This window comes from Salvelinus alpinus, chromosome 3 (genome assembly GCF_045679555.1).
Source record: "Salvelinus alpinus chromosome 3, SLU_Salpinus.1, whole genome shotgun sequence".
NCBI classification, from domain to species: Eukaryota; Metazoa; Chordata; class Actinopteri; order Salmoniformes; family Salmonidae; genus Salvelinus; species Salvelinus alpinus.
Window position 1 is genome coordinate 100,773,271 of NC_092088.1, and position 26,396 is coordinate 100,799,666.

At 43.2% G+C, this 26,396-nt stretch overlaps 1 protein-coding gene across 1 annotated transcript in view; it reads right to left on the reverse strand.

Moving 5' to 3' along the window:
* Window positions 1-26,396, reverse strand: part of dock1 (dedicator of cytokinesis 1) — an 800,130-nt gene that overhangs the window by 8,909 nt on the left and 764,825 nt on the right. Inside the window, exons 47-50 of the mRNA XM_071394671.1 lie at window positions 21,642-21,779; window positions 18,287-18,429; window positions 17,582-17,774; window positions 9,193-9,358 (exon numbers count right to left, since the gene is read on the reverse strand). Of these exons, the coding sequence (XP_071250772.1) occupies window positions 9,193-9,358; window positions 17,582-17,774; window positions 18,287-18,429; window positions 21,642-21,779 (640 nt within the window). The remainder of the gene's footprint in view (window positions 1-9,192; window positions 9,359-17,581; window positions 17,775-18,286; window positions 18,430-21,641; window positions 21,780-26,396) is intronic.

Genomic DNA, 26,396 nt, shown 5'->3' on the forward strand with positions numbered 1-26,396 from the left:
GAATCTGGTGGATGTGGCTTGAGGAATCTAGTGGATGTGGCTTGAGGAATCTGGTGGATGTGGCTTGAGGAATCTAGTGGATGTGGCTTGAGGAATCTAGTGGATGTGGCTTGAGGAATCTAGTGGATGTGGCTTGAGGAATCTAGTGGATGTGGCTTGAGGAATCTAGTGGATGTGGCTCTGAATAATCTAGTGGATGTGGCTTGAGGAATCTAGTGGATGTGGCTTGAGGAATCTGGTGGATGTGACTTGTTCCATTTAATATAATAAAGTTGAATGTATTAACGTTTAAAGATCATTTGTTTATCTGGAATCATTTAGAAAATGTGGCCATGCCTGAGTTGGTTTCATTAATTAGTGAATCAAAATGCTTGGGTGATACAATCTAATTGGTATCATCAGTAAAGAGAAGGGGAAGTACGGTAGAAGACACAGCAGCAAGGTCATTGATATAAATTACGAATAACAAAGGTCAAATTAGTACAATCCACTATAAAAAGTAGACTGGTAAAACCCTCACCACTAACCCTTAGACTCCACTATGTAAACTAGACTGGTAAAACCCTTACCACGAACCCTTACCCTCCAATATGTAAACTAGACTGGTAAAACCCTCACCACTAACCCTTACCCTCCACTATGTAAACTAGACTGGTAAAACCCTCACCACTAACCCTTACCCTCCATATTGTAAACTAGACTGGTAAAACCCTCACCACTAACCCTTACCCTCCACTATGTAAACTAGACTGGTAAAACCCTCACCACTAACCCTTACCCTCCACTATGTAAACTAGACTGGTAAAAACCCTCACCACTAACTCTTACCCTCCACTATGGAAACTAGACTGGTAAACCCTCACCACTAACTCTTACCCTCCACTATGGAAACTAGACTGGTAAAACCCTCACCACTAACTCTTACCCTCCACTATGGAAACTAGACTGGTAAAACCCTCACCACTAACTCTTACCCTCCACTATGGAAACTAGACTGGTAAAACCCTGACCACTAACTCTTACCCTCCACTATGGAAACTAGACTGGTAAACCCTGACCACTAACTCTTACCCTCCACTATGGAAACTAGACTGGTAAAACCCTCACCACTAACTCTTACCCTCCACTATGGAAACTAGACTGGTAAAACCCTGACCACTAACTCTTACCATCCACTATGGAAACTAGACTGGTAAAACCCTGACCACTAACTCTTACCTCCACTATGGAAACTAGACTGGTAAAACCCTGACCACTAACTCTTACCCTCCACTATGTAAACTAGACTGGTAAAACCCTCACCACTAACTCTTACCCTCCACTATGAACACTAGACTGGTAAAACCCTCACCACTAACTCTTACCCTCCACTATGGAAACTAGACTGGTAAAACCCTGACCACTAACTCTTACCCTCCACTATGGAAACTAGACTGGTAAAACCCTCACCACTAACTCTTACCCTCCACTATGGAAACTAGACTGGTAAAACCCTGACCACTAACTCTTACCCTCCACTATGGAAACTAGACTGGTAAACCCTGACCACTAACTCTTACCCTCCACTATGGAAACTAGACTGGTAAAACCCTCACCACTAACTCTTACCCTCCACTATGGAAACTAGACTGGTAAAACCCTCACCACTAACCCTTACCCTCCACTATGGACACTAGACTGGTAAAACCCTCACCACTAACTCTTACCCTCCACTATGTAAACTAGACTGGTAAAACCCTCACCACTAACCCTTACCCTCCACTATGGAAACTAGACTGGTAAAACCCTCACCACTAACCCTTACCCTCCACTATGGAAACTAGACTGGTAAAACCCTGACCACTAACTCTTACCCTCCACTATGGAAACTAGACTGGTAAAACCCTGACCACTAACTCTTACCCTCCACTATGGAAACTAGACTGGTAAAACCCTGACCACTAACTCTTACCCTCCACTATGGAAACTAGACTGGTAAAACCCTCACCACTAACTCTTACCCTCCACTATGAAAACTAGACTGGTATTGAACACTGTGAACACTGTGTCACACCACAGGATTTTTTATTTTTTCTGAAAACCATATTGGTGCTCATATAGAATACACTGTTGATTTAAATGTTTCACCATTCTCTTATACACCATTTTTTTTACAGGATTTTAGAAAAACATGGTTGTACAGATATTGGGGCGATAATTTGTAAAAAGATCTTGGATCTCCAGATTTATAGAGAGGGGTATAACTTTGGCAATTTTCGAATCTTTAGGAACAATACCAGGTTGGGATTGATTTGGTGAAGATGGACGTTAACAAGAGGCTCAGTGATCGAGGAAGACACCGATTTCACCAAAGAGACACCAATCTCATCCATGACCTGCTGTTGATATCCCGTGTGGCTCAGTTGGTAGAGCATGGCGCTTGCAACGCCAGGGTTGTGGGTTCATTCCCCACTGGGGGACCAGGATGAATATGTATGAACTTTCCAATTTGTAAGTCGCTCTGGATAAGAGCGTCTGCTAAATGCCTTAAATGTAAATGTAAATGTGATATCTTTAAGTTACCAATGACCTCCATCGTTCCTCATTACATCAGGAGGATCCAACTGAAGCAGAGAAGGGAAATGTAAATCCAAGGGGATTTCCATCCGTTTTCTCTACCGTCTTTGACAGAGAGGAAGCCACATTCACAAAATAAAAATGTATTTAAGTGACATGAAATAACATCAGGATCAGGTCTTATTTACAACAAGACATTGACACGGGGGAATTGTAGAGGCCTTTTTCTTAGTCAACAGATGATTGAATGGCCACCCCTCATAGCCTGGTTCCTCTCTAGGTTTCTTCCTAGGTTTTGGCCTTTCTAGGGAGTTTTTCCCAGCCACCGTGCTTCTACACCTGCATTGCTTGCTGTTTGGAGGTTTTAGGCTGGGTTTCTGTACAGCACTTTGAGATATCAGCTGATGTACGAAGGGCTATATAAATACATTTGATTTGATTTGATTGAATAACTTTTTACACAACTTTTCTTGTATTTTTTTACTAAGGTTTTTTTGAGACCGCGTTGTAAAACCCCAAGGTTTCCAGAACTCTTCTGCTGCTCTGTTACGTGGCTTAACGAAGGGAAAGCGGTGGTGAAATACAGAATTAAAAGACGTGAGTCTGGCAAGCAGACTCCAAAATCGGGCCTGAATATAAATATCATCAATCAACATCTTAAAGTGGATCATAATTACTTTAGTTAAATATTCTACATTTAATTATACTAATCATTCCCATCTGTTCATTTTCCAGTTGCCGAAGAGAAGTGGAAAGTGGTCAGAAACGTCATTAAAAGTATACCTGTATTAGCGATATTATTTAAAGAATCAATAAGGCAGGTGTACTGGTCCGTCTTGTGGGCGTATAGATGACGGGACACAGCTGCAGTATAAAGTATTCAACAAGTCAGATGTCAGTGAGTGCTTCTCACTTTTTAAAATACGTTTATGTTGTAATCACCCGATAGAAAACACATTTTTATCTTCATTTATACATTTTCGCAGGTATATCCATGAAACTACCAACGTCAGAACCGGGTGGTCGATAGAGGCATCCAATCACCGCTTGTTTTAACACCAAGAAATGAACATGAGTTCTATCAACAGAGATTCAACAACAATGTTATCAGACGGAAGAGTGAGGTCCTCTCTTACAAAGAATAGAACATGTTTATGAACAGAAACGGACCCTCCTCCGCCCCACCCTGGATGTTCTCCAGTGGTGAACGGCATTATAAAGGAGACCTGTTATGAAGGATGTTTCTTCAGTCATGTTTCTGAAAGGGCAACGATGGAACATTCGTGACTGAGAGAAGACAGAGGATGAATAAGTTGGTTGTGATTCTTTAGGGAGACCGCGAACGTTCAAATGAAAAGATAGAAAATAAGCGTGTCTTGTTATTAGAAACTGCTCTACAGGTTGTTCATCTGCTTAACATTATAGTAATCACAAGTGATAGACTCATCTCTGGTAAATTCAGGTTTCCTTCAGGTGATTCAGGTTTCCTTCAGGTGATTCAGGTTTCCTTCAGGTGATTTAGATTTCCTTCAGGTGATTCAGGTTTCCTTCAGGTGATTTAGGTTTCCTTCAGGTGATTCAGGTTTCCTTCAGGTGATTTAGGTTTCCTTCAGGTGATTCAGGTTTCCTTCAGGTGATTTAGGTTTCCTTCAGGTGATTTAGGTTTCCTTCAGGTGATTCAGGTTTCCTTCAGGAGATTTAGGGTTCCTTCAGGAGATTTAGGGTTCCTTCAGGTGATTCAGGTTTCCTTCAGGTGATTTAGGTTTCCTTCAGGTGATTCAGGTTTCCTTCAGGTGATTCAGGTTTCCTTCAGGTGATTTAGGTTTCCTTCAGGTGATTTAGGTTTCCTTCAGGAGATTTAGGGTTCCTTCAGGAGATTTAGGGTTCCTTCAGGCACATGGCTCTCCTGAGAAACTCCTCCATGTCTTTGACCGTGAGCAGTTTCATCATTATAGATCTGGGCCGTCCATCTGGGAAGAAAGAGCCATTCCTATCGGTCCCTCCATCTCCATGAGTTTAGGGTCCAGTTTGAGTCCATCTCCATGAGTTTAGGGTCCAGTTTGAGTCCATCTCCATGAGTTTAGGGTCCAGTTTGAGTCCATGAGTTTAGGGTCCAGTTTGAGTTCATCTCCATGAGTTTAGGGTCCAGTTTGAGTTCATCTCCATGAGTTTAGGGTCCAGTTTGAGTCCATCTCCATGAGTTTAGGGTCCAGTTTGAGTTCATCTCCATGAGTTTAGGGTCCAGTTTGAGTTCATCTCCATGAGTTTAGGGTCCAGTTTGAGTTCATCTCCATGAGTTTAGGGTCCAGTTTGAGTCCATCTCCATGAGTTTAGGGTCCAGTTTGAGTCCATCTCCATGAGTTTAGGGTCCAGTTTGAGTCCATGAGTTTAGGGTCCAGTTTGAGTTCATCTCCATGAGTTTAGGGTCCAGTTTGAGTTCATCTCCATGAGTTTAGGGTCCAGTTTGAGTTCATCTCCATGAGTTTAGGGTCCAGGTTGAGTCCATCTCCATGAGTTTAGGGTCCAGTTTGAGTTCATCTCCATGAGTTTAGGGTCCAGGTTGAGTCCATCTCCATGAGTTTAGGGTCCAGTTTGAGTCCATCTCCATGAGTTTAGGGTCCAGTTTGAGTTCATCTCCATGAGTTTAGGGTCCAGTTTGAGTCCATCTCCATGAGTTTAGGGTCCAGTTTGAGTCCATCTCCATGAGTTTAGGGTCCAGTTTGAGTCCATCTCCATGAGTTTAGGGTCCAGTTTGAGTCCATCTCCATGAGTTTAGGGTCCAGTTTGAGTTCATCTCCATGAGTTTAGGGTCCAGTTTGAGTCCATCTCCATGAGTTTAGGGTCCAGTTTGAGTCCATCTCCATGAGTTTAGGGTCCAGTTTGAGTTCATCTCCATGAGTTTAGGGTCCAGTTTGAGTTCATCTCCATGAGTTTAGGGTCCAGTTTGAGTCCATCTCCATGAGTTTAGGGTCCAGTTTGAGTCCATCTCCATGAGTTTAGGGTCCAGTTTGAGTTCATCTCCATGAGTTTAGGGTCCAGTTTGAGTTCATCTCCATGAGTTTAGGGTCCAGTTTGAGTTCATCTGCCAGGAGTTTATTGGCCTTGACTTCTGTGTCATGCCAAGTGTCAGTCTATACCAAGTTTCAGTCTATGCCAAGTTTCAGTCTATACCAAGTTTCAGTCTATACCAAGTTTCAGTCTATACCAAGTTTCAGTTTATACCAAGTTTCAGTCTATACCAAGTTTCAGTCTATACCAAGTTTCAGTCTATGCCAAGTTTCAGTCTATACCAAGTTTCAGTCTATACCAAGTTTCACCCCCTCTATCTATCACCATAAACCCCCTCTATCTATCACCATACACCCCCTCTATCTATCACCATACACCCCCTCTATCTATCACCATACACCCCCTCTATCTATCACCATAAACCCCCTCTATCTATCTCCACGTATTTTCTGTGATATGGAGTGATGCAAGACACAATGATGCAAGACACATCACAGGGAAGACATAGACAATCCTAGAGAGGCCAGAGAAGATATAGACGATCCTAGAGAGGCCAGGGAAGACAGAGACGACCCTAGAGAGCCCAGGGAAGACAGAGACGACCCTAGAGAGCCCAGGGAAGACATAGACGACCCTAGAGAGGCCAGGGAAGACAGAGACGACCCTAGAGAGCCCAGGGAAGACATAGACGACCCTAGAGAGGCCAGGGAAGACAGAGACGACCCTAGAGAGCCCAGGGAAGACAGAGACGACCCTAGAGAGCCCAGGGAAGACAGAGACGACCCTAGAGAGCCCAGGGAAGACAGAGACGACCCTAGAGAGCCCAGGGAAGACAGAGACGACCCTAGAGAGCCCAGGGAAGACAGAGACGACCCTAGAGAGCCCAGGGAAGACAGAGACGACCCTAGAGAGCCCAGGGAAGACATAGACGACCCTAGAGAGGCCAGGGAAGACAGAGACGACCCTAGAGAGCCCAGGGAAGACAGAGACGACCCTAGAGAGCCCAGGGAAGACATAGACGACCCTAGAGAGGCCAGGGAAGACAGAGACGACCCTAGAGAGCCCAGGGAAGACAGAGACGACCCTAGAGAGCCCAGGGAAGACAGAGACGACCCTAGAGAGCCCAGGGAAGACAGAGACGACCCTAGAGAGGCCAGGGAAGACAGAGACGACCCTAGAGAGCCCAGGGAAGACAGAGACGACCCTAGAGAGCCCAGGGAAGACAGAGACGACCCTAGAGAGGCCAGGGAAGACAGAGACGACCCTAGAGAGCCCAGGGAAGACAGAGACGACCCTAGAGAGCCCAGGGAAGACAGAGACGACCCTAGAGAGCCCAGGGAAGACAGAGACGACCCTAGAGAGCCCAGGGAAGACAGAGACGACCCTAGAGAGGCCAGGGAAGACAGAGACGACCCTAGAGAGCCCAGGGAAGACAGAGACGACCCTAGAGAGCCCAGGGAAGACAGAGACGACCCTAGAGAGCCCAGGGAAGACAGAGACGACCCTAGAGAGCCCAGGGAAGACAGAGACGACCCTAGAGAGCCCAGGGAAGACATATACGACCCTAGAGAGCCCAGAGAAGACAGAGACGACCCTAGAGAGCCCAGGGAAGACAGAGACGACCCTAGAGAGCCCAGGGAATACAGAGACGACCCTAGAGAGCCCAGGGAAGACAGAGACGACCCTAGAGAGCCCAGGGAAGACAGAGACGACCCTAGAGAGCCCAGGGAAGACAGAGACGACCCTAGAGAGCCCAGGGAAGACAGAGACGACCCTAGAGAGCCCAGGGAAGACAGAGACGACCCTAGAGAGCCCAGGGAAGACAGAGACGACCCTAGAGAGCCCAGGGAAGACAGAGACGACCCTAGAGAGCCCAGGGAAGACAGAGACGACCCTAGAGAGCCCAGGGAAGACAGAGACGACCCTAGAGAGCCCAGGGAAGACAGAGACGACCCTAGAGAGCCCAGGGAAGACAGAGACGACCCTAGAGAGGCCAGGGAAGACAGAGACGACCCTAGAGAGCCCAGGGAAGACAGAGACGACCCTAGAGAGCCCAGGGAAGACAGAGACGACCCTAGAGAGCCCAGGGAAGACAGAGACGACCCTAGAGAGCCCAGGGAAGACAGAGACGACCCTAGAGAGCCCAGGGAAGACAGAGACGACCCTAGAGAGCCCAGGGAAGACAGAGACGACCCTAGAGAGCCCAGGGAAGACAGAGACGACCCTAGAGAGGCCAGGGAAGACAGAGACGACCCTAGAGAGCCCAGGGAAGACAGAGACGACCCTAGAGAGCCCAGGGAAGACAGAGACGACCCTAGAGAGCCCAGGGAAGACAGAGACGACCCTAGAGAGCCCAGGGAAGACAGAGACGACCCTAGAGAGCCCAGGGAAGACATATACGACCCTAGAGAGCCCAGAGAAGACAGAGACGACCCTAGAGAGCCCAGGGAAGACAGAGACGACCCTAGAGAGCCCAGGGAATACAGAGACGACCCTAGAGAGCCCAGGGAAGACAGAGACGACCCTAGAGAGCCCAGGGAAGACAGAGACGACCCTAGAGAGCCCAGGGAAGACAGAGACGACCCTAGAGAGCCCAGGGAAGACAGAGACGACCCTAGAGAGCCCAGGGAAGACAGAGACGACCCTAGAGAGCCCAGGGAAGACAGAGACGACCCTAGAGAGCCCAGGGAAGACAGAGACGACCCTAGAGAGCCCAGGGAAGACAGAGACGACCCTAGAGAGACCAGGGAAGACAGAGACGACCCTAGAGAGACCAGGGAAGACAGAGACGACCCTAGAGAGCCCAGGGAAGACAGAGACGACCCTAGAGAGCCCAGGGAAGACAGAGACGACCCTAGAGAGACCAGGGAAGACAGAGACGACCCTAGAGAGACCAGGGAAGACAGAGACGACCCTAGAGAGGCCAGGGAAGACATATACGACCCTAGAGAGGCCAGGGAAGACATATACGACTCGAGAGCCCAGGGAAGACATATACGACTCTAGCGAGCCCAGGGAAGACATATACGACCCTAGAGAGCCCAGGGAAGACATATACGACCCTAGAGAGCCCAGGGAAGACATATACGACCCTAGAGAGCCCAGTGAAGACATATACGACCCTAGAGAGCCCAGGGAAGACATATACGACCCTAGAGAGCCCAGGGAAGACATATACGACCCTAGAGAGCCGAGGGAAGACATATACGACACTAGAGAGCACAGGGAAGACATATACGACACTAGAGAGCCCAGGGAAGACATATACGACACTAGAGAGCACAGGGAAGACATATACGACCCTAGAGAGCCCAGGGAATACATATACGGCCCTAGAGAGCCCAGGGAAGACATATACAACCCTAGAGAGCCCAGGGAAGACATATACAACCCTAGAGAGCCCAGGGAAGACATATACGACCCTAGAGAGCCCAGGGAATACATATACGGCCCTAGAGAGCCCAGGGAAGACAGAGACAACCCTAGAGAGCCCAGGGAAGACATATACGACCCTAGAGAGCCCAGGGAAAGAGACAGTCAGCCAGCAGGGTAAGAGACCACGGCGGAGGTAGCTGCAAGGCAAGTGTGTGTGTGTGTGCATATGTGTCCATGTATGCGTGTACTCACTGGAGACGGTGAGCAGGCTGAAGGACAGTTTGTTCCTGGGGGTGATGGGTGGGGGGCCCGGGGAGGACTGGGGCTGGGGGGGTCCGGGGGACACAGAGAGACGGCGGTCTCCACTCAACAGGTTCAACACCTGACTCTTTGGTCTCTGAGGCCTCAGTGGGCTGATCTGAACACAGAGAGAAGATATGTATCATATATCCTGTTGGAATCAAATCAAATCAAATGGTACGATAAAAAAAGACATAAGAGGCCTGCAGGCTGATCTGAAGACGTCTGGAGAGATCAGGATGCAATCAATCAATCAGGAGAGAAGGACGGGGAGAGAGAGAGAGAGCGAGAGAGACAGAGAGAGAGAGAGAGAGAGGGGAGAGAGAGGGGAGAGAGAGATGGAGAGAGAGAGAGAGAGACAGAGAGAGAGAGAGAGAGAGAGGGGGGGGGAGATATGGAGAGAGAGGTTAGAGAGATGGAGAGAGAGGTTAGAGAGATGGAGAGAGAGAGAGAGAGAGAGAGAGGGGGAGAGAGAGAGAGAGAGAGAGAGAGAGAGAGAGAGAGGGAGAGGGAGAGGGAGAGAGAGAGAGAGAGAGAGAGAGAGAGAGAGAGAGAGAGAGAGACAGATAGAGATCGAGAGAGAGAGAGAGAAAGCTGCCACCTAACATCATCATGTTGCTATCAAACCTATTGTTTATTAGAAGTCAGACCATCTAAACTACATCTCAATAGAAAACCATCTAAACTACATCTCACTACATCTCAATAGAAAACCATCTCAACTACATCTCAATAGAAAACCATCTAAACTACATCTCACTAGAAAACCATATAAACTACATCACAATAGAAAACCATCTAAACTACATCTCAATAGAAAACCATCTAAACTACATCACAATAGAAAACCATCTAAACTACATCTCAATAGAAAACCATCTAAACTACATCACAATAGAAAACCATCTAAACTACATCACAATAGAAAACCATCTAAACTACATCACAATAGAAAACCATCTAAACTACATCACAATAGAAAACCATCTAAACTACATCACAATAGAAACCAATCTAAACTACATCACAATAGAAACCAATCTAAACTACATCACAATAGAAAACCATCTAAAATACATCTCACTAGAAAACCATCTAAACTACATCACAATAGAAAACCATCTAAACTACATCTCAATAGAAAACCATCTAAACTACATCACAATAGAAAACCATCTAAACTACATCTCACTAGAACACCATCTAAACTACATCACAATAGAAAACCATCTAAACTACATCTCAATAGAAAACCATCTAAACTACATCACAATAGAAAACCATATAAACTACATCACAATAGAAAACCATCTAAACTACATCTCAATAGAAACCAATCTAAACTACATCTCACTACATCTCAATAGAAAACCATCTAAACTACATCACAATATAAAACCATATAAACTACATCACAATAGAAAACCATCTAAACTACATCACAATAGAAACCAATCTAAACTACATCTCAATAGAAAACCATCTAAACTACATCACAATAGAAAACCATCTAAACTACATCACAATAGAAAACCATCTAAACTACATCACAATAGAAAACCATCTAAACTACATCACAATAGAAAACCATCTAAACTACATCACAATAGAAAACCATCTAAACTACATCACAATAGAAAACCATCTAAACTACATCACAATAGAAAACCATCTAAACTACATCTCAATAGAAAACCATCTAAACTACATCACAATAGAAAACCATCTAAACTACATCACAATAGAAAACCATCTAAACTACATCACAATAGAAAACCATCTAAACTACATCACAATAGAAAACCATCTAAACTACATCACAATAGAAAACCATCTAAACTACATCACAATAGAAAACCATCTAAACTACATCACAATAGAAAACCATCTAAACTACATCACAATAGAAAACCATCTAAACTACATCTCAATAGAAAACCATCTAAACTACATCACAATAGAAAACCATCTAAACTACATCACAATAGAACACCATCTAAACTACATCTCACTAGAAAACCATCTAAACTACATCTCACTAGAAAACCATCTAAACTACATCACAATAGAAAACCATCTAAACTACATCAATAGAAAACCATCTAAACTACATCACAATAGAAAACCATCTAAACTACATCACAATAGAAAACCATCTAAACTACATCTCACTAGAACACCATCTAAACTACATCACAATAGAAAACCATCTAAACTACATCTCAATAGAAAACCATCTAAACTACATCACAATAGAAAACCATCTAAACTACATCTCAATAGAAAACCATCTAAACTACATCTCACTACGTCTCAATAGAAACCCATCTAAACTACATCACAATAGAAAACCATCTAAACTACATCTCAATAGAAAACCATCTCAACTACATCTCAATAGAAAACCATCTAAACTACATCACAATAGAAAACCATCTAAACTACATCTCACTAGAAAACCATCTAAACTACATCACAATAGAAAACCATCTAAACTACATCTCAATAGAAAACCATCTAAACTACATCACAATAGAAAACCATCTAAACTACATCTCAATAGAAAACCATCTAAACTACATCACAATAGAAAACCATCTAAACTACATCACAATAGAAAACCATCTAAACTACATCACAATAGAAAACCATCTAAACTACATCTCAGTAGAAAACCATCTAAACTACATCACAATAGAAAACCATCTAAACTACATCAATAGAAAACCATCTGAACTACATCACAATAGAAAACCATCTAAACTACATCACAATAGAAAACCATCTAAACTACATCACAATAGAAAACCATCTAAACTACATCACAATAGAAAACCATCTAAACTACATCACAATAGAAAACCATCTAAACTACATCACAATAGAAAACCATCTAAACTACATCAATAGAAAACCATCTAAACTACATCACAATAGAAAACCACCTAAACTACATCTCACTACATCTCAATAGAAAACCATCTGAACTACATCACAATAGAAAACCATCTAAACTACATCACAATAGAAAACCATCTAAACTACATCAATAGAAAACCATCTGAACTACATCACAATAGAAAACCATCTAAACTACATCACAATAGAAAACCATCTAAACTACATCACAATAGAAAACCATCTAAACTACATCACAATAGAAAACCATCTAAACTACATCACAATAGAAAACCATCTAAACGACATCACAATAGAAAACCATCTAAACTACATCTCACTACATCTCAATAGAAAACCATCTAAACTACATCTCACTACGTCTCAATAGAAACCCATCTAAACTACATCACAATAGAAAACCATCTAAACTACATCTCAATAGAAAACCATCTCAACTACATCTCAATAGAAAACCATCTAAACTACATCACAATAGAAAACCATCTAAACTACATCTCACTAGAAAACCATCTAAACTACATCACAATAGAAAACCATCTAAACTACATCTCAATAGAAAACCATCTAAACTACATCACAATAGAAAACCATCTAAACTACATCTCAATAGAAAACCATCTAAACTACATCACAATAGAAAACCATCTAAACTACATCACAATAGAAAACCATCTAAACTACATCACAATAGAAAACCATCTAAACTACATCTCAGTAGAAAACCATCTAAACTACATCTCAATAGAAAACCATCTAAACTACATCAATAGAAACCCATCTAAACTACATCACAATAGAAAACCATCTAAACTACATCAATAGAAAACCATCTGAACTACATCACAATAGAAAACCATCTAAACTACATCACAATAGAAAACCATCTAAACTACATCACAATAGAAAACCATCTAAACGACATCACAATAGAAAACCATCTAAACTACATCTCACTACATCTCAATAGAAAACCATCTGAACTACATCACAATAGAAAACCATCTAAACTACATCACAATAGAAAACCATCTAAACTACATCAATAGAAAACCATCTGAACTACATCACAATAGAAAACCATCTAAACTACATCACAATAGAAAACCATCTAAACTACATCACAATAGAAAACCATCTAAACTACATCACAATAGAAAACCATCTAAACTACATCAATAGAAAACCATCTGAACTACATCACAATAGAAAACCATCTAAACTACATCACAATAGAAAACCATCTAAACTACATCACAATAGAAAACCATCTAAACTACATCACAATAGAAAACCATCTAAACTACATCACAATAGAAAACCATCTAAACGACATCACAATAGAAAACCATCTAAACTACATCTCAATAGAAAACCATCTAAACTACATCTCACTACGTCTCAATAGAAACCCATCTAAACTACATCACAATAGAAAACCATCTAAACTACATCTCAATAGAAAACCATCTCAACTACATCTCAATAGAAAACCATCTAAACTACATCACAATAGAAAACCATCTAAACTACATCTCAATAGAAAACCATCTAAACTACATCACAATAGAAAACCATCTAAACTACATCTCAATAGAAAACCATCTAAACTACATCACAATAGAAAACCATCTAAACTACATCACAATAGAAAACCATCTAAACTACATCTCACTACATCTCAATAGAAAACCATCTAAACTACATCTCACTACATCTCAATAGAAAACCATCTAAACTACATCTCAATAGAAAACCATCTAAACTACATCACAATAGAAAACCATCTAAACTACATCACAATAGAAAACCATCTAAACTACATCACAATAGAAAACCATCTAAACTACATCTCAGTAGAAAACCATCTAAACTACATCTCAATAGAAAACCATCTAAACTACATCAATAGAAAACCATCTAAACTACATCACAATAGAAAACCACCTAAACTACATCACAATAGAAAACCATCTAAACTACATCAATAGAAAACCATCTGAACTACATCACAATAGAAAACCATCTAAACTACATCACAATAGAAAACCATCTAAACGACATCTCACTACATCTCAATAGAAAACCATCTGAACTACATCACAATAGAAAACCATCTAAACTACATCACAATAGAAAACCATCTAAACTACATCAATAGAAAACCATCTGAACTACATCACAATAGAAAACCATCTAAACTACATCACAATAGAAAACCATCTAAACTACATCACAATAGAAAACCATCTAAACTACATCACAATAGAAAACCATCTAAACTACATCACAATAGAAAACCATCTAAACTACATCACAATAGAAAACCATCTAAACTACATCACAATAGAAAACCATCTAAACTACATCACAATAGAAAACCATCTAAACTACATCACAATAGAAAACCATCTAAACTACATCACAATAGAAAACCATCTAAACTACATCACAATAGAAAACCATCTAAACTACATCAATAGAAAACCATCTGAACTACATCACAATAGAAAACCATCTAAACTACATCACAATAGAAAACCATCTAAACTACATCAATAGAAAACCATCTGAACTACATCACAATAGAAAACCATCTAAACTACATCTCAATAGAAAACCATCTAAACTACATCTCAATAGAAAACCATCTAAACTACATCACAATAGAAAACCATCTAAACTACATCACAATAGAAAACCATCTAAACTACATCTCACTAGAAAACCATCTAAACTACATCACAATAGAAAACCATATCACAATAGAAAACCATCTAAACTACATCTCAATAGAAAACCATCTAAACTACATCTCAATAGAAAACCATCTAAACTACATCTCAATAGAAAACCATCTAAACTACATCAATAGAAAACCATCTGAACTACATCACAATAGAAAACCATCTAAACTACATCTCAATAGAAAACCATCTAAACTACATCTCAATAGAAAACCATCTAAACTACATCTCAATAGAAAACCATCTAAACTACATCTCAATAGAAAACCATCTAAACTACATCTCACTACATCTCAATAGAAAACCATCTAAACTACATCACAATAGAAAACCATCTAAACTACATCTCAATAGAAAACCATCTAAACTACATCACAATAGAACACCATCTAAACTACATCTCACTACATCTCAATAGAAAACTATCTAAACTACATCACAATAGAAAACCATCTAAACTACATCACAATAGAAAACCATCTAAACTACATCACAATAGAAAACCATCTAAACTACATCAATAGAAAACCATCTGAACTACATCACAATAGAAAACCATCTAAACTACATCACAATAGAAAACCATCTAAACTACATCAATAGAAAACCATCTGAACTACATCACAATAGAAAACCATCTAAACTACATCTCAATAGAAAACCATCTAAACTACATCTCAATAGAAAACCATCTAAACTACATCACAATAGAAAACCATCTAAACTACATCACAATAGAAAACCATCTAAACTACATCTCACTAGAAAACCATCTAAACTACATCACAATAGAAAACCATATCACAATAGAAAACCATCTAAACTACATCTCAATAGAAAACCATCTAAACTACATCTCAATAGAAAACCATCTAAACTACATCTCAATAGAAAACCATCTAAACTACATCAATAGAAAACCATCTGAACTACATCACAATAGAAAACCATCTAAACTACATCTCAATAGAAAACCATCTAAACTACATCTCAATAGAAAACCATCTAAACTACATCTCAATAGAAAACCATCTAAACTACATCTCAATAGAAAACCATCTAAACTACATCTCACTACATCTCAATAGAAAACCATCTAAACTACATCACAATAGAAAACCATCTAAACTACATCTCAATAGAAAACCATCTAAACTACATCACAATAGAACACCATCTAAACTACATCTCACTACATCTCAATAGAAAACTATCTAAACTACATCACAATAGAAAACCATCTAAACTACATCTCAATAGAAAACCATCTAAACTACATCACAATAGAAAACCATCTAAACTACATCTCAATAGAAAACCATCTAAACTACATCACAATAGAAAACCATCTAAACTACATCACAATAGAAAACCAAGTGAATGTACTGCACTGAAAGACCTAAGCTGAAGAATCACAAAAGGAGAGAGCAATTAAATACCATTTACAGTGAGAATTGCTTTCGTATCCTCGTCGGGATTGGCTCATCGTATTTCTCTCTGAACATGCAAATATGTAGAGAGGCTATTTGTATTTCTAAAGCTGGGTATAGATTGAAACTCACATTTACTGTCAGCTTACTGCATCTTATTTGTGGTTAGTGCCTCAATATTGGTTTCACATGGTAGGGTATAATTTCAATCTGTATTGTGAAGAACTTTTAAAGAGCTCCCAAATTTAAATCTATTGTAGACAATCAGCTGTTGATTCACACGTTAATTTGTCAATCGACCCCACAGTAAAGCTCAGTCAGTCAACAACAGGGTGATCCTTAGAGTGCATGTTTTTAACGGAGACAGTATCTGCTCGTCCCGCCTCTGGTAGAAATACATCCAGTCACGTACAGCTGTTAGCCTCTTCCCTGTGCCAATGACGTTGAATGAAAGAGTCCTCTCTCCTCCCTTCTCAGGCCCCGAGGCAGAAGTTATATCAGGGGCCAGACGACTGGCTGGATGATCTACCACCAGGGGAATCTAGGGGCCAGAGGACTGGCTGGCTGGATGATCTGCCACCAGGGGAATCTAGGGGCCAGAGGACTGGCTGGATGATCTACCACCAGGGGAATCTAGGGGCCAGATGACTGGCTGGATGATCTACCACCAGGGGAATCTAGGGGCCGGACGACTGGCTGGATGATCTGCCACCAGGGGAATCTAGGGGCCAGACGACTGGCTGGATGATCTACCACCAGGGGAATCTAGGGGCCAGACGACTGGCTGGATGATCTGCCACCAGGGGAATCTAGGGGCCAGACGACTGGCTGGATGATCTGCCACCAGGGGAATCTAGGGGCCAGACGACTGGCTGGATGATCTGCCACCAGGGGAATCTAGGGGCCAGACGACTGGCTGGATGATCTGCCACTAGGGGAATCTAGGGGCCACACTCTGATTATTTTCTTAATTGAATTACCGACTGGTGGCTTCATCCCAAAGGGCCAGAGCAGAGGGCTTAGATGCTCTGCTGCTGTACTGAAGAGAAGAAGAGGGAGGAGAGGAGGGATATAATTATGTGGTGAGGAGAGGAGAGAGGGAGGAAGGGGAGGAGGGAGGGAGGATAGTAGAGAGAGAGGGAGATGGAGGGAGGAGAGGAGGAGGGACAGAGGGATAGGGAGGATGTGGTGCGGAGAGGAGAGGAGGAGAGGAGGGAAGAGGATAGAGGATAGTTTCCCCCTCACCGTCTCTGACAGTATGACTGCCTCGGCGGGCTGCAGGGGGATGTCTGTGGTCTTCAGCTCCTTGTCAAAGATCTCCTGATGTTTACTGTTCCTCTTCTCCTTCTTCTTGTCCTTCCTCTCCGACTCGTCGCGCTCCAGCTTGTCCTGGGACTTGCAGTGCAACTTCTTTGGCAGGAGAGGCTCTAGGGCGAAGCTGGGAGGGACAACAGGGAGAAGGAATGAACATACAGTGACTTCGAAAAGTATTCAGAACCATTGATTTTTGCACATTTTGTGACGTTATTCTAAAATGGATTAAATAAAATAAAAACTTAATCAATCTACACACAATACCCCATAATGACAAAGTGAAAATAGTTTTTTAAATTTTATTTTTGCATATTTAAAAATAAAAAACTGAAATACCTTATTTACATAAGTATTCAGACCCTTTGCTATGAGACTCACAATTCATCTTATCACATAAGTGTGTGTGTTTGTGTGCGTATATTATTGATTATTGAAAGCTGTGTTCTGAAATGTGAAAGAATTCCCTTTTCTTCTGACGTCCCCATGAGTCATAACTGCATCCTTGTGTCCGGTCCTTATTGAACGGTGTGTTCAGAAATTCAGAGAGGTGTGTCCCCATTCTACTGTTTCTATCTGGACGACCCCATTGGTCACACAAACGTGTCTGTCTCTGTGTGTGTGTGTGTCATTCCTGACCCGTCTGAGCCAGGTCTGGAGGGGGAGTTGTCAGAGGAGATGGAGTTGACTGAAGCCACAGAGAGTGGTCTCTGTTGTGAGGGCATGGTGAAGGACCGCAGCATAGAGCGAGGACGGGTCCCACGCCTGTCATCCACCGCAGGCTGCAGAAACAAACACACACAACATCGTTTAGTGACAAGGAGTTACTACACCATTATTTAATAACACACTGACAACATCATGTACAACACAGAGAGAGAGAGAGAGAGAGAGAGAGACAGAGAGAGAGAAAAGAGAGACAGAGAGAGAGAGACAGCGAGACAGAAAGAGAGAGACAGCGAGACAGAAAGAGACAGAGAGTAGAGTCCTGACTATAAAGTCTGGCTATAACAAAGTTCTGTTCCTGAGGTCGGAGTTCATTGAGAGAGTCCTGGTCTGCTGTCAGCCTGGTCTGCTGTACTATGGCTGTGCTGTTTTGTCCTTACAGCATATTCATTATTGCCGTGTGCACACACACACACACACACACACACACACACACACACACACACACACACACACACACACACACACACACACACACACACACACACACACACACACACACACACACACACACACACACACACACACACACACACACACACACACACACACACACACACACACCACGCGAGCCAGCGGCACTGATGATAGTCTACCTGGTGAATTTATACCATGTTAATCCTCCTCCTATCTTTGAATGATCAATACCCTCCTCCTCCCATCAGTGTTAATAGCATCTATAGATCCATGTCTCGGGGTGATTGTGTGTGTGTGTGTGTGTGTGTGTGTGTGTGGACGTGTTTAACTATTCTTGTGGGGACCAGAAGTCCCTACAAGAATAGTAAACAAAGTAAAAATTGACCAACTGGGGACATTTTGTTAGTCCCCACAAGGTCAAATGCTATTTCTAGGCGGTTTAGGGTTAAGATTAGAATTAGTGTTAGGGTTAGAATTAAGTTAAATATTAAGGTTAGGAGCTAGGGTTAGTTGTAGGGTTAGGATAAAGTTTAGGTTTTTGGGTTAGGGTTAGGGTTAAGGTTAGGGTTAGGGTAAGAGTACGGGTTAGGATTAGGGTTAGGTTTAGGGTTAGGGGTTAGGGAAAATAGGATTTTGAATGGGACTGAATTGTATGTCCCCACAAAGTTAGCTGTACAAGACTGTGTGTGTGTGTGTGTGTGTATGCTCTTCCATACTGACCGGGCCCAGGGTCTGGTAGGTGGTACTGCCAGCTGCATTGTGCCCATAATTTTGACAAAACTGCAGGTGACGGCATAAAAGTTCGTTTGGAAATAAATCCAGGGACACTTTTTAACGGGCCAACAACAGGAGAGGAGAGAGAAGAAGTACAGCAAGAGGAACTGACCCTCCCTACCTTCAGGCTCTAACTCAACACCCCGAACACTCTGTTCTACCACCTCTGGTCTCTTGACCCTCCCTACCTTCAGGCTCTAACTCAACACCCCGAACACTCTGTTCTACCACCTCTGGTCTCTTGGCCCTCCCTACCTTCAGGCTCTAACTCAACACCCCGAACACTCTGTTCTACCACCTCTGGTCTCTTGGCCCTCCCTACCTTCAGGCTCTAACTCAACACCCCGAACACTCTCTTCTACCACCTCTGGTCTCTTGGCCCTCCCTACCTTCAGGCTCTAACTCAACACCCCGAACACTCTGTTCTACCACCTCTGGTCTCTTGGCCCTCCCTACCTTCAGGCTCTAACTCAACACCCCGGACACTCTGTTCTACCACCTCTGGTCTCTTGGCCCTCCCTACCTTCAGGCTCTAACTCAACACCCCGGACACTCTGTTCTACCACCTCTGGTCTCTTGGCCCTCCCTACCTTCAGGCTCTAACTCAACACCCTGAAAACTCTGTTCTACCACCTCTGGTCTATTGGCCCTCCATACCTTCAGGCTTTAACTCAACACCCCGAACACACTGTTCTACCACCTCTGGTCTCTTGGCCCTCCCTACCTTCAGGCTCTAACTCAACACCCCGGACACTCTGTTCTACCACCTCTGGTCTCTTGGCCCTCCCTACCTTCAGGCTCTAACTCAACACCCCGAACACTCTGTTCTACCACCTCTGGTCTCTTGGCCCTCCCTACCTTCAGGCTCTAACTCAACACCCCGAACTCTCTGTTCTACCACCTCTGGTCTCTTGGCCCTCCCTACCTTCAGGCTCTAACTCAACACCCCGAACACTCTGTTCTACCACCTCTGGTCTCTTGGCCCCTCCCACCCTTACGGGAGGGCAGCTCCCACTCAGCCCAGTCCAAGATCTTCTCTGTCCTGGCACCCCAATGGTGGAACCAGCTTCCCCCTGAAGCTAGGACAACAGAGTCCCTGCCCATCTTCCCCCTGAACATAGGACAACAGAGTCCCTGCCCATCTTCCCCCTGAACATAGGACAGCAGAGTCCCTGCCCATCTTCCCCCTGAACGTAGGACAGCAGAGTCCCTGCCCATCTTCTGAAAACATCTGAAACCCCACCTCTTCAAATAGTATCTTAACTAATCCTCCTCCTCACACTCCTTGCACTTGACCCCACCCCACCCCTTCTAGCTCTGAGTCTACTGACAGCTACCTTATTGAGGGAAAATCTCCTTTCTATGCCTGTGATATGTGGTTGTCTCACCAAGCTACCTTAAGATGAATGCACTAACTGTACGTGGCTCTGGATAAGAGCGTCTGCTAAATTACTAACATGTCAAATTAAAATGAGTAGGAGAGAGTAGGATGAGACGAGAGAAGAAGAGAAAAGAGGACTAGAGAGAAAGGAGAAGTAGAGAGGAAGAAAGGAGAGGAGAAGAGAGGAGAGCAGAGAAGAAAGGAGGAGAAGGGAGAAGAGAGGAGAAGAGAGGAGAGAGGAGAAGAGAGGAGAGAAGAGGAGAAGAGAGGAGAGCAGAGAAGAGAGGAGGAGAAGGGAGAAGAGAGAGAAGAGAGGAGAGAAGAGGAGAAGAGAGGAGAGCAGAGAAGAGAGGAGAGAAGAGGAGAAGAGAGGAGAGCAGAGAAGAGAGTAGAAGAGAGGAGAGCAGAGGAGAGAGGAGACGAGAGCATAGGAGAGAGGAGAAGAGAGGAGAGAAGAGAAGAGAGGAGAAGAGTGCATAGGAGAGGAGACGAGAGGAGAAGAGAGGACAAAGAAAAGAGAGGAGAAGAGAGCATATGAGAGAGGAGAAGAGAGGAGAGAGGAGGAGAGAATAGAGAATTGGAGAGAGGAGAAGAGAGGAGAAGGGAGGAGAGAGGAGAAGAGTGCATAGGAGAGAGAAGAAGAAAGGAGAGAATAGAGAATCGGAGAGAGGAGAGAGCACAGGAGAGAGATATTACCAGTGTCTTGACTCCGTACTGTTTCTCCACTTTCTCTCTGAGCTGTTTGAAGCAGGCCTCCAGGCGGTCATGGAAAGGCCTCAGAGCCTCAGTCACTTTCTCTCCATGGATACGAACTCCATCAGCTAGGTAAGGGATCTGGAAACACAATGTTCACAACAGTCATCCTAAGGGATTTGAACACACACACACTCTCTCAATGGACACACCAGTCATCCTATGGGATTTGAACACACACACTCTCAATGGACACACCAGTTATCCTATGGGATTTGAACACACACACACACTCTCAATGGACACACCAGTTATCCTATGGGATTTGAACACACACACTCTCAATGGACACACCAGTCATCCTATGGGATTTGAACACACACACTCTCAATGGACACACCAGTTATCCTATGGGATTTGAACACACACACACACTCTCAATGGACACACCAGTTATCCTATGGGATTTGAACACACACACTCTCAATGGACACACCAGTTATCCTATGGGATTTGAACACACACACTCTCAATGGACACACCAGTCATCCTATGGGATTTGAACACACACACTCTCAATGGACACACCAGTTTTCCTATGGGATTTGAACACACACACACACACACGTCAAGTAAGGGACCTCAACACAACAAAATGGACACAAAACCCCATAACATTCCTCTCCTACTGGTGTCAGGTAGACACTGGGACTTAGCACTGTTAAGTACGGCTGAGCTCACAGCAAGTCATGGTGTGTGTGGGGGAGTGTACTTGTTTTTGTGTGTGTGTGTGTGTGTGTGTGTGTGTGTGTGTGTGTGTGTGTGTGTGTGTGTGTGTGTGTGTGTGTGTGTGTGTGTGTGTGTGTGTGTGTGTGTGTGTGTGTGTGTGTGTGTGTGTGTGTGTGTGTGTGTGTGTGTGTGTGTGTGTGTGTGTGTGTGTGTGTGTGTGTGTGTGTGTGTGTGTGTGTGTGTGTAGAACCCACTGAGAAAGCCAGGGGAACTTGACCGTGTTCATTAAAACCCCAGTAGAATGTAGAAGGCCTGGTTGCCATAGTCACCTCCCCTCCCCGTGTTCCTACTCTCTAGACACGCTGTGTGTTTCCTTCTGTTATCACACTGCTCCTTTACACGATACAGTAAAGCTAAGAGTACACAGGACGGACACAGGACGGACACAGGACGGACACAGGACGGACACAGGACGGACACAGGACGGACACAGGACTGACACAGGACTGACACGGGACTGACGCGACTGACGCGGGACTGACGCGGGACTGACGCGGGACTGACGCGGGACTGACGCGGGACTGACGCGGGACTGACACAGGACTGACACAGGACTGACACAGGACGGACACAGGACTGACACATGACGGACACAGGACTGACACATGACTGACACGGGACTGACGCGGGACTGACGCGGGACTGACACGGGACTGACACAGGACTGACACAGGACTGACACAGGACTGACACAGGACTGACACAGGACGGACACAGGACTGACACGGGACTGACACGGGACTGACGCGGGACTGACACAGGACTGACGCGGGACTGACGCGGGACTGACACAGGACTGACACAAGACTGATAGAGAGTGTACAAGTAGGCAGGCAGGCAGGTAGGTAGGTAGGTAGGGCGACGCACAATTGGCCCAGCATCGTCCGGGTTAAGGGAGGGTTTGGCCGGGGTAGGCCGTCTTTGTAAAATAAGAATTTATTCTTAACTGACTAGCCGAGTTAAATAAAGGTTAAATAAATACATAAAAATCTAGGGGATTACATGTCTATAGTAAATGTCTGAGTCTAGCCTTTATGAGGCCTATGAGAAAGTACATGTACAGACCCACATTATAGATACTATACATCACAACATGTGACCACCGAGTAATGAGAGAGCAAAGACCCACATTATAGATTCTATACATCACAACATGTGACCACCTAGTAATGAGAGAGAACAGACCCACATTATAGATGCTATACATCACAACATGTGACCACCTAGTAATGAGAGAGAACAGACCCACATTATAGATTCTATACATCACAACATGTGACCACCTAGTAATGAGAGAGAACAGACCCACATTATAGATGCTATACATCACAACATGTGACCACCTAGTAATGAGAGAGCAAAGACCCACATTATAGATTCTATACATCACAACATGTGACCACTGAGTAATGAGAGAGAACAGACCCACATTATAGATGCTATACATCACAACATGTGACCACCTAGTAATGAGAGAGAACAGACCCACATTATAGATTCTATACATCACAACATGTGACCACCTAGTAATGAGAGAGAACAGACCCACATTATAGATGCTATACATCACAACATGTGACCACCTAGTAATGAGAGAGCAAAGACCCACATTATAGATTCTATACATCACAACATGTGACCACTGAGTAATGAGAGAGCAAAGACCCACATTATAGATTCGATACATCACAACATGTGACCACCTAGTAATGAGAGAGCAAAGACCCACATTATAGATTATATACATCACAACATGTGACCACCTAGTAATGAGACGGTCAAGTGATTCAACACATAGTATAACAGCATGACACCACCTAACAGGAAAGGGTGTCTAAAGACCCACTTACAGATCAACATGCACCTGTTAATTAACTTCCTGTTAGAACTGTTAAGGCTCCATGGATTTGATGAGGAATTGAACAAACTGTATGGTTGAAAGAGATGGGGGCTAAATGAATGGCTAATAAGTCTGGCTGTACATCTGACTGGCTGACTTACTGCAAATTGAGAAATTATGTGACTAAACTCAACAGAGAAGAAGAAGAAACGGTATTATGAAACCAAAAACAATGATAAGAAGAATGATGGGGGAAAAACTTTGGAGAACTTTAAATGAAATGATGGGCGGCAGAAAGACAAATTCAACTCCATCTTTCAGCGAATCAGATGGCTTATTCATCACAAAACCATTTGATGTTGCCAATTATTTTAATGATTACTTCATTGGCAAAGTGGGCAAATGTAGGCAGGAAATGCCAACAACGAACAGTGAGCCTTCATATTCATGCATAAAAAATACGAATAATGAAAGAAAAGCATTGCATATTTTTATGTTGTAAAGTTAGTGTGGGAGAGGCAGATTTTTTTTTAAATTATTGATCAAATAATGAAAAACCTCCTGGCATTGACAACTTAGATGTAAAGCTACTGAGGATGGTGGCTGACTCTATAGCCACTCCTATCTGTCATATCTTTAATCTGAGACGAGAGGAAAGCCTTTGTCCTCAGGCCTGGAGGGAAGCCAAAGTCATTCCGCTACCCAAGAACAGCCTTTACTGGTTTCTAAGAGCAAACTTATCAGATAAGTTCCTTCCAGACAAAGGCCTTTCTCCCCCGATTGCTCAGTTTGGCCGGGCGGCCAGCTCTAGGAAGAGTCTAGTGCTTCCAAACGTCTTCCATTTAAGAATGATGGAGGCCACCGTGTTCTTGGAGAACTTCAATGCTGCAGAAATTTGTTGGTTCCCTTACCCAGATCTGTGCCTCGATACAATCCTGTCTAGGAGCTCTACGGACAATTCCTTCGACCTCATGGCTTGGTTTTTGCTCTGACGTGCACTGTCAACTGTGGGACCTTATATAGACAGGTGTGTGCCTTTCCAAATCATGTCCAATCAATTGAATTTCCCACAGTCGGACTCCTAATCAGGTGGTAGAAACATCTCAAGGATGATCAATTGAAACAGGATGCACCTGAGCTCAATTTCGAGACTCATAGCAAAGGGTCTGAATACTTATGTAAATAAGGTATTTCTGTTTTTTAATACATTTCAAAAAACCTGTTTTCGCTTGTCATTATGGGGTATTGTGTGTACACTAATGAGGATTTTTTTAAATTATTACTTTAATCCAGAATAAGGCTGTGACGTACAAAATGTGGAAAAAGGAAAGGTGTCTGAATACTTTCCAAATGCACTGCAGCTCCGTCTGGTCACTGGAGGAAGTGTATTCCCAAGGGGAGACAGCCAATCATCTTGGAGAGTTAGTGTTTCTACAGCCAATCATCTTGGAGAGTTAGTGTTTCTACAGCCAGGAGGCTCTGGTAACGGATCGTGTTAGACTTTATAACAGGCTGAGTATCCCTACAGTCTTGGAGAGTTAGTGTTTCTACAGCCAATCATCTTGGAGAGTTAGTGTTTCTACAGTCAGGAGGCTCTGGTAACAGATCGTGTTAGACTTTATAACAGGCTGAGTATCCCTACAGCCAATCATCTTGGAGAGTTAGTTATTCTACAGCCAATCATCTTGGAGAGTTAGTGTTTCTACAGCCAGGAGGCTCTGGTAACGGATCGTGTTAGACTTTATAACAGGCTGAGTGTCCCTACAGCCAATCATCTTGGAGAGTTAGTTATTCTACAGCCAATCACCTTGGAGAGTTAGTTATTCTACAGCCAATCATCTTGGAGAGTTAGTGTTTCTACAGCCAATCACCTTGGAGAGTTAGTTATTCTACAGCCAATCACCTTGGAGAGTTAGTTATTCTACAGCCAATCACCTTGGAGAGTTAGTTATTCTACAGCCAATCACCTTGGAGAGTTAGTTATTCTCCAGCCAATCATCTTGGAGAGTTAGTGTTTCTACAGCCAATCATCTTGGAGAGTTAGTGTTTCTACAGCCAATCATCTTGGAGAGTTAGTTATTCTCCAGCCAATCATCTTGGAGAGTTAGTGTTTCTACAGCCAGGAGGCT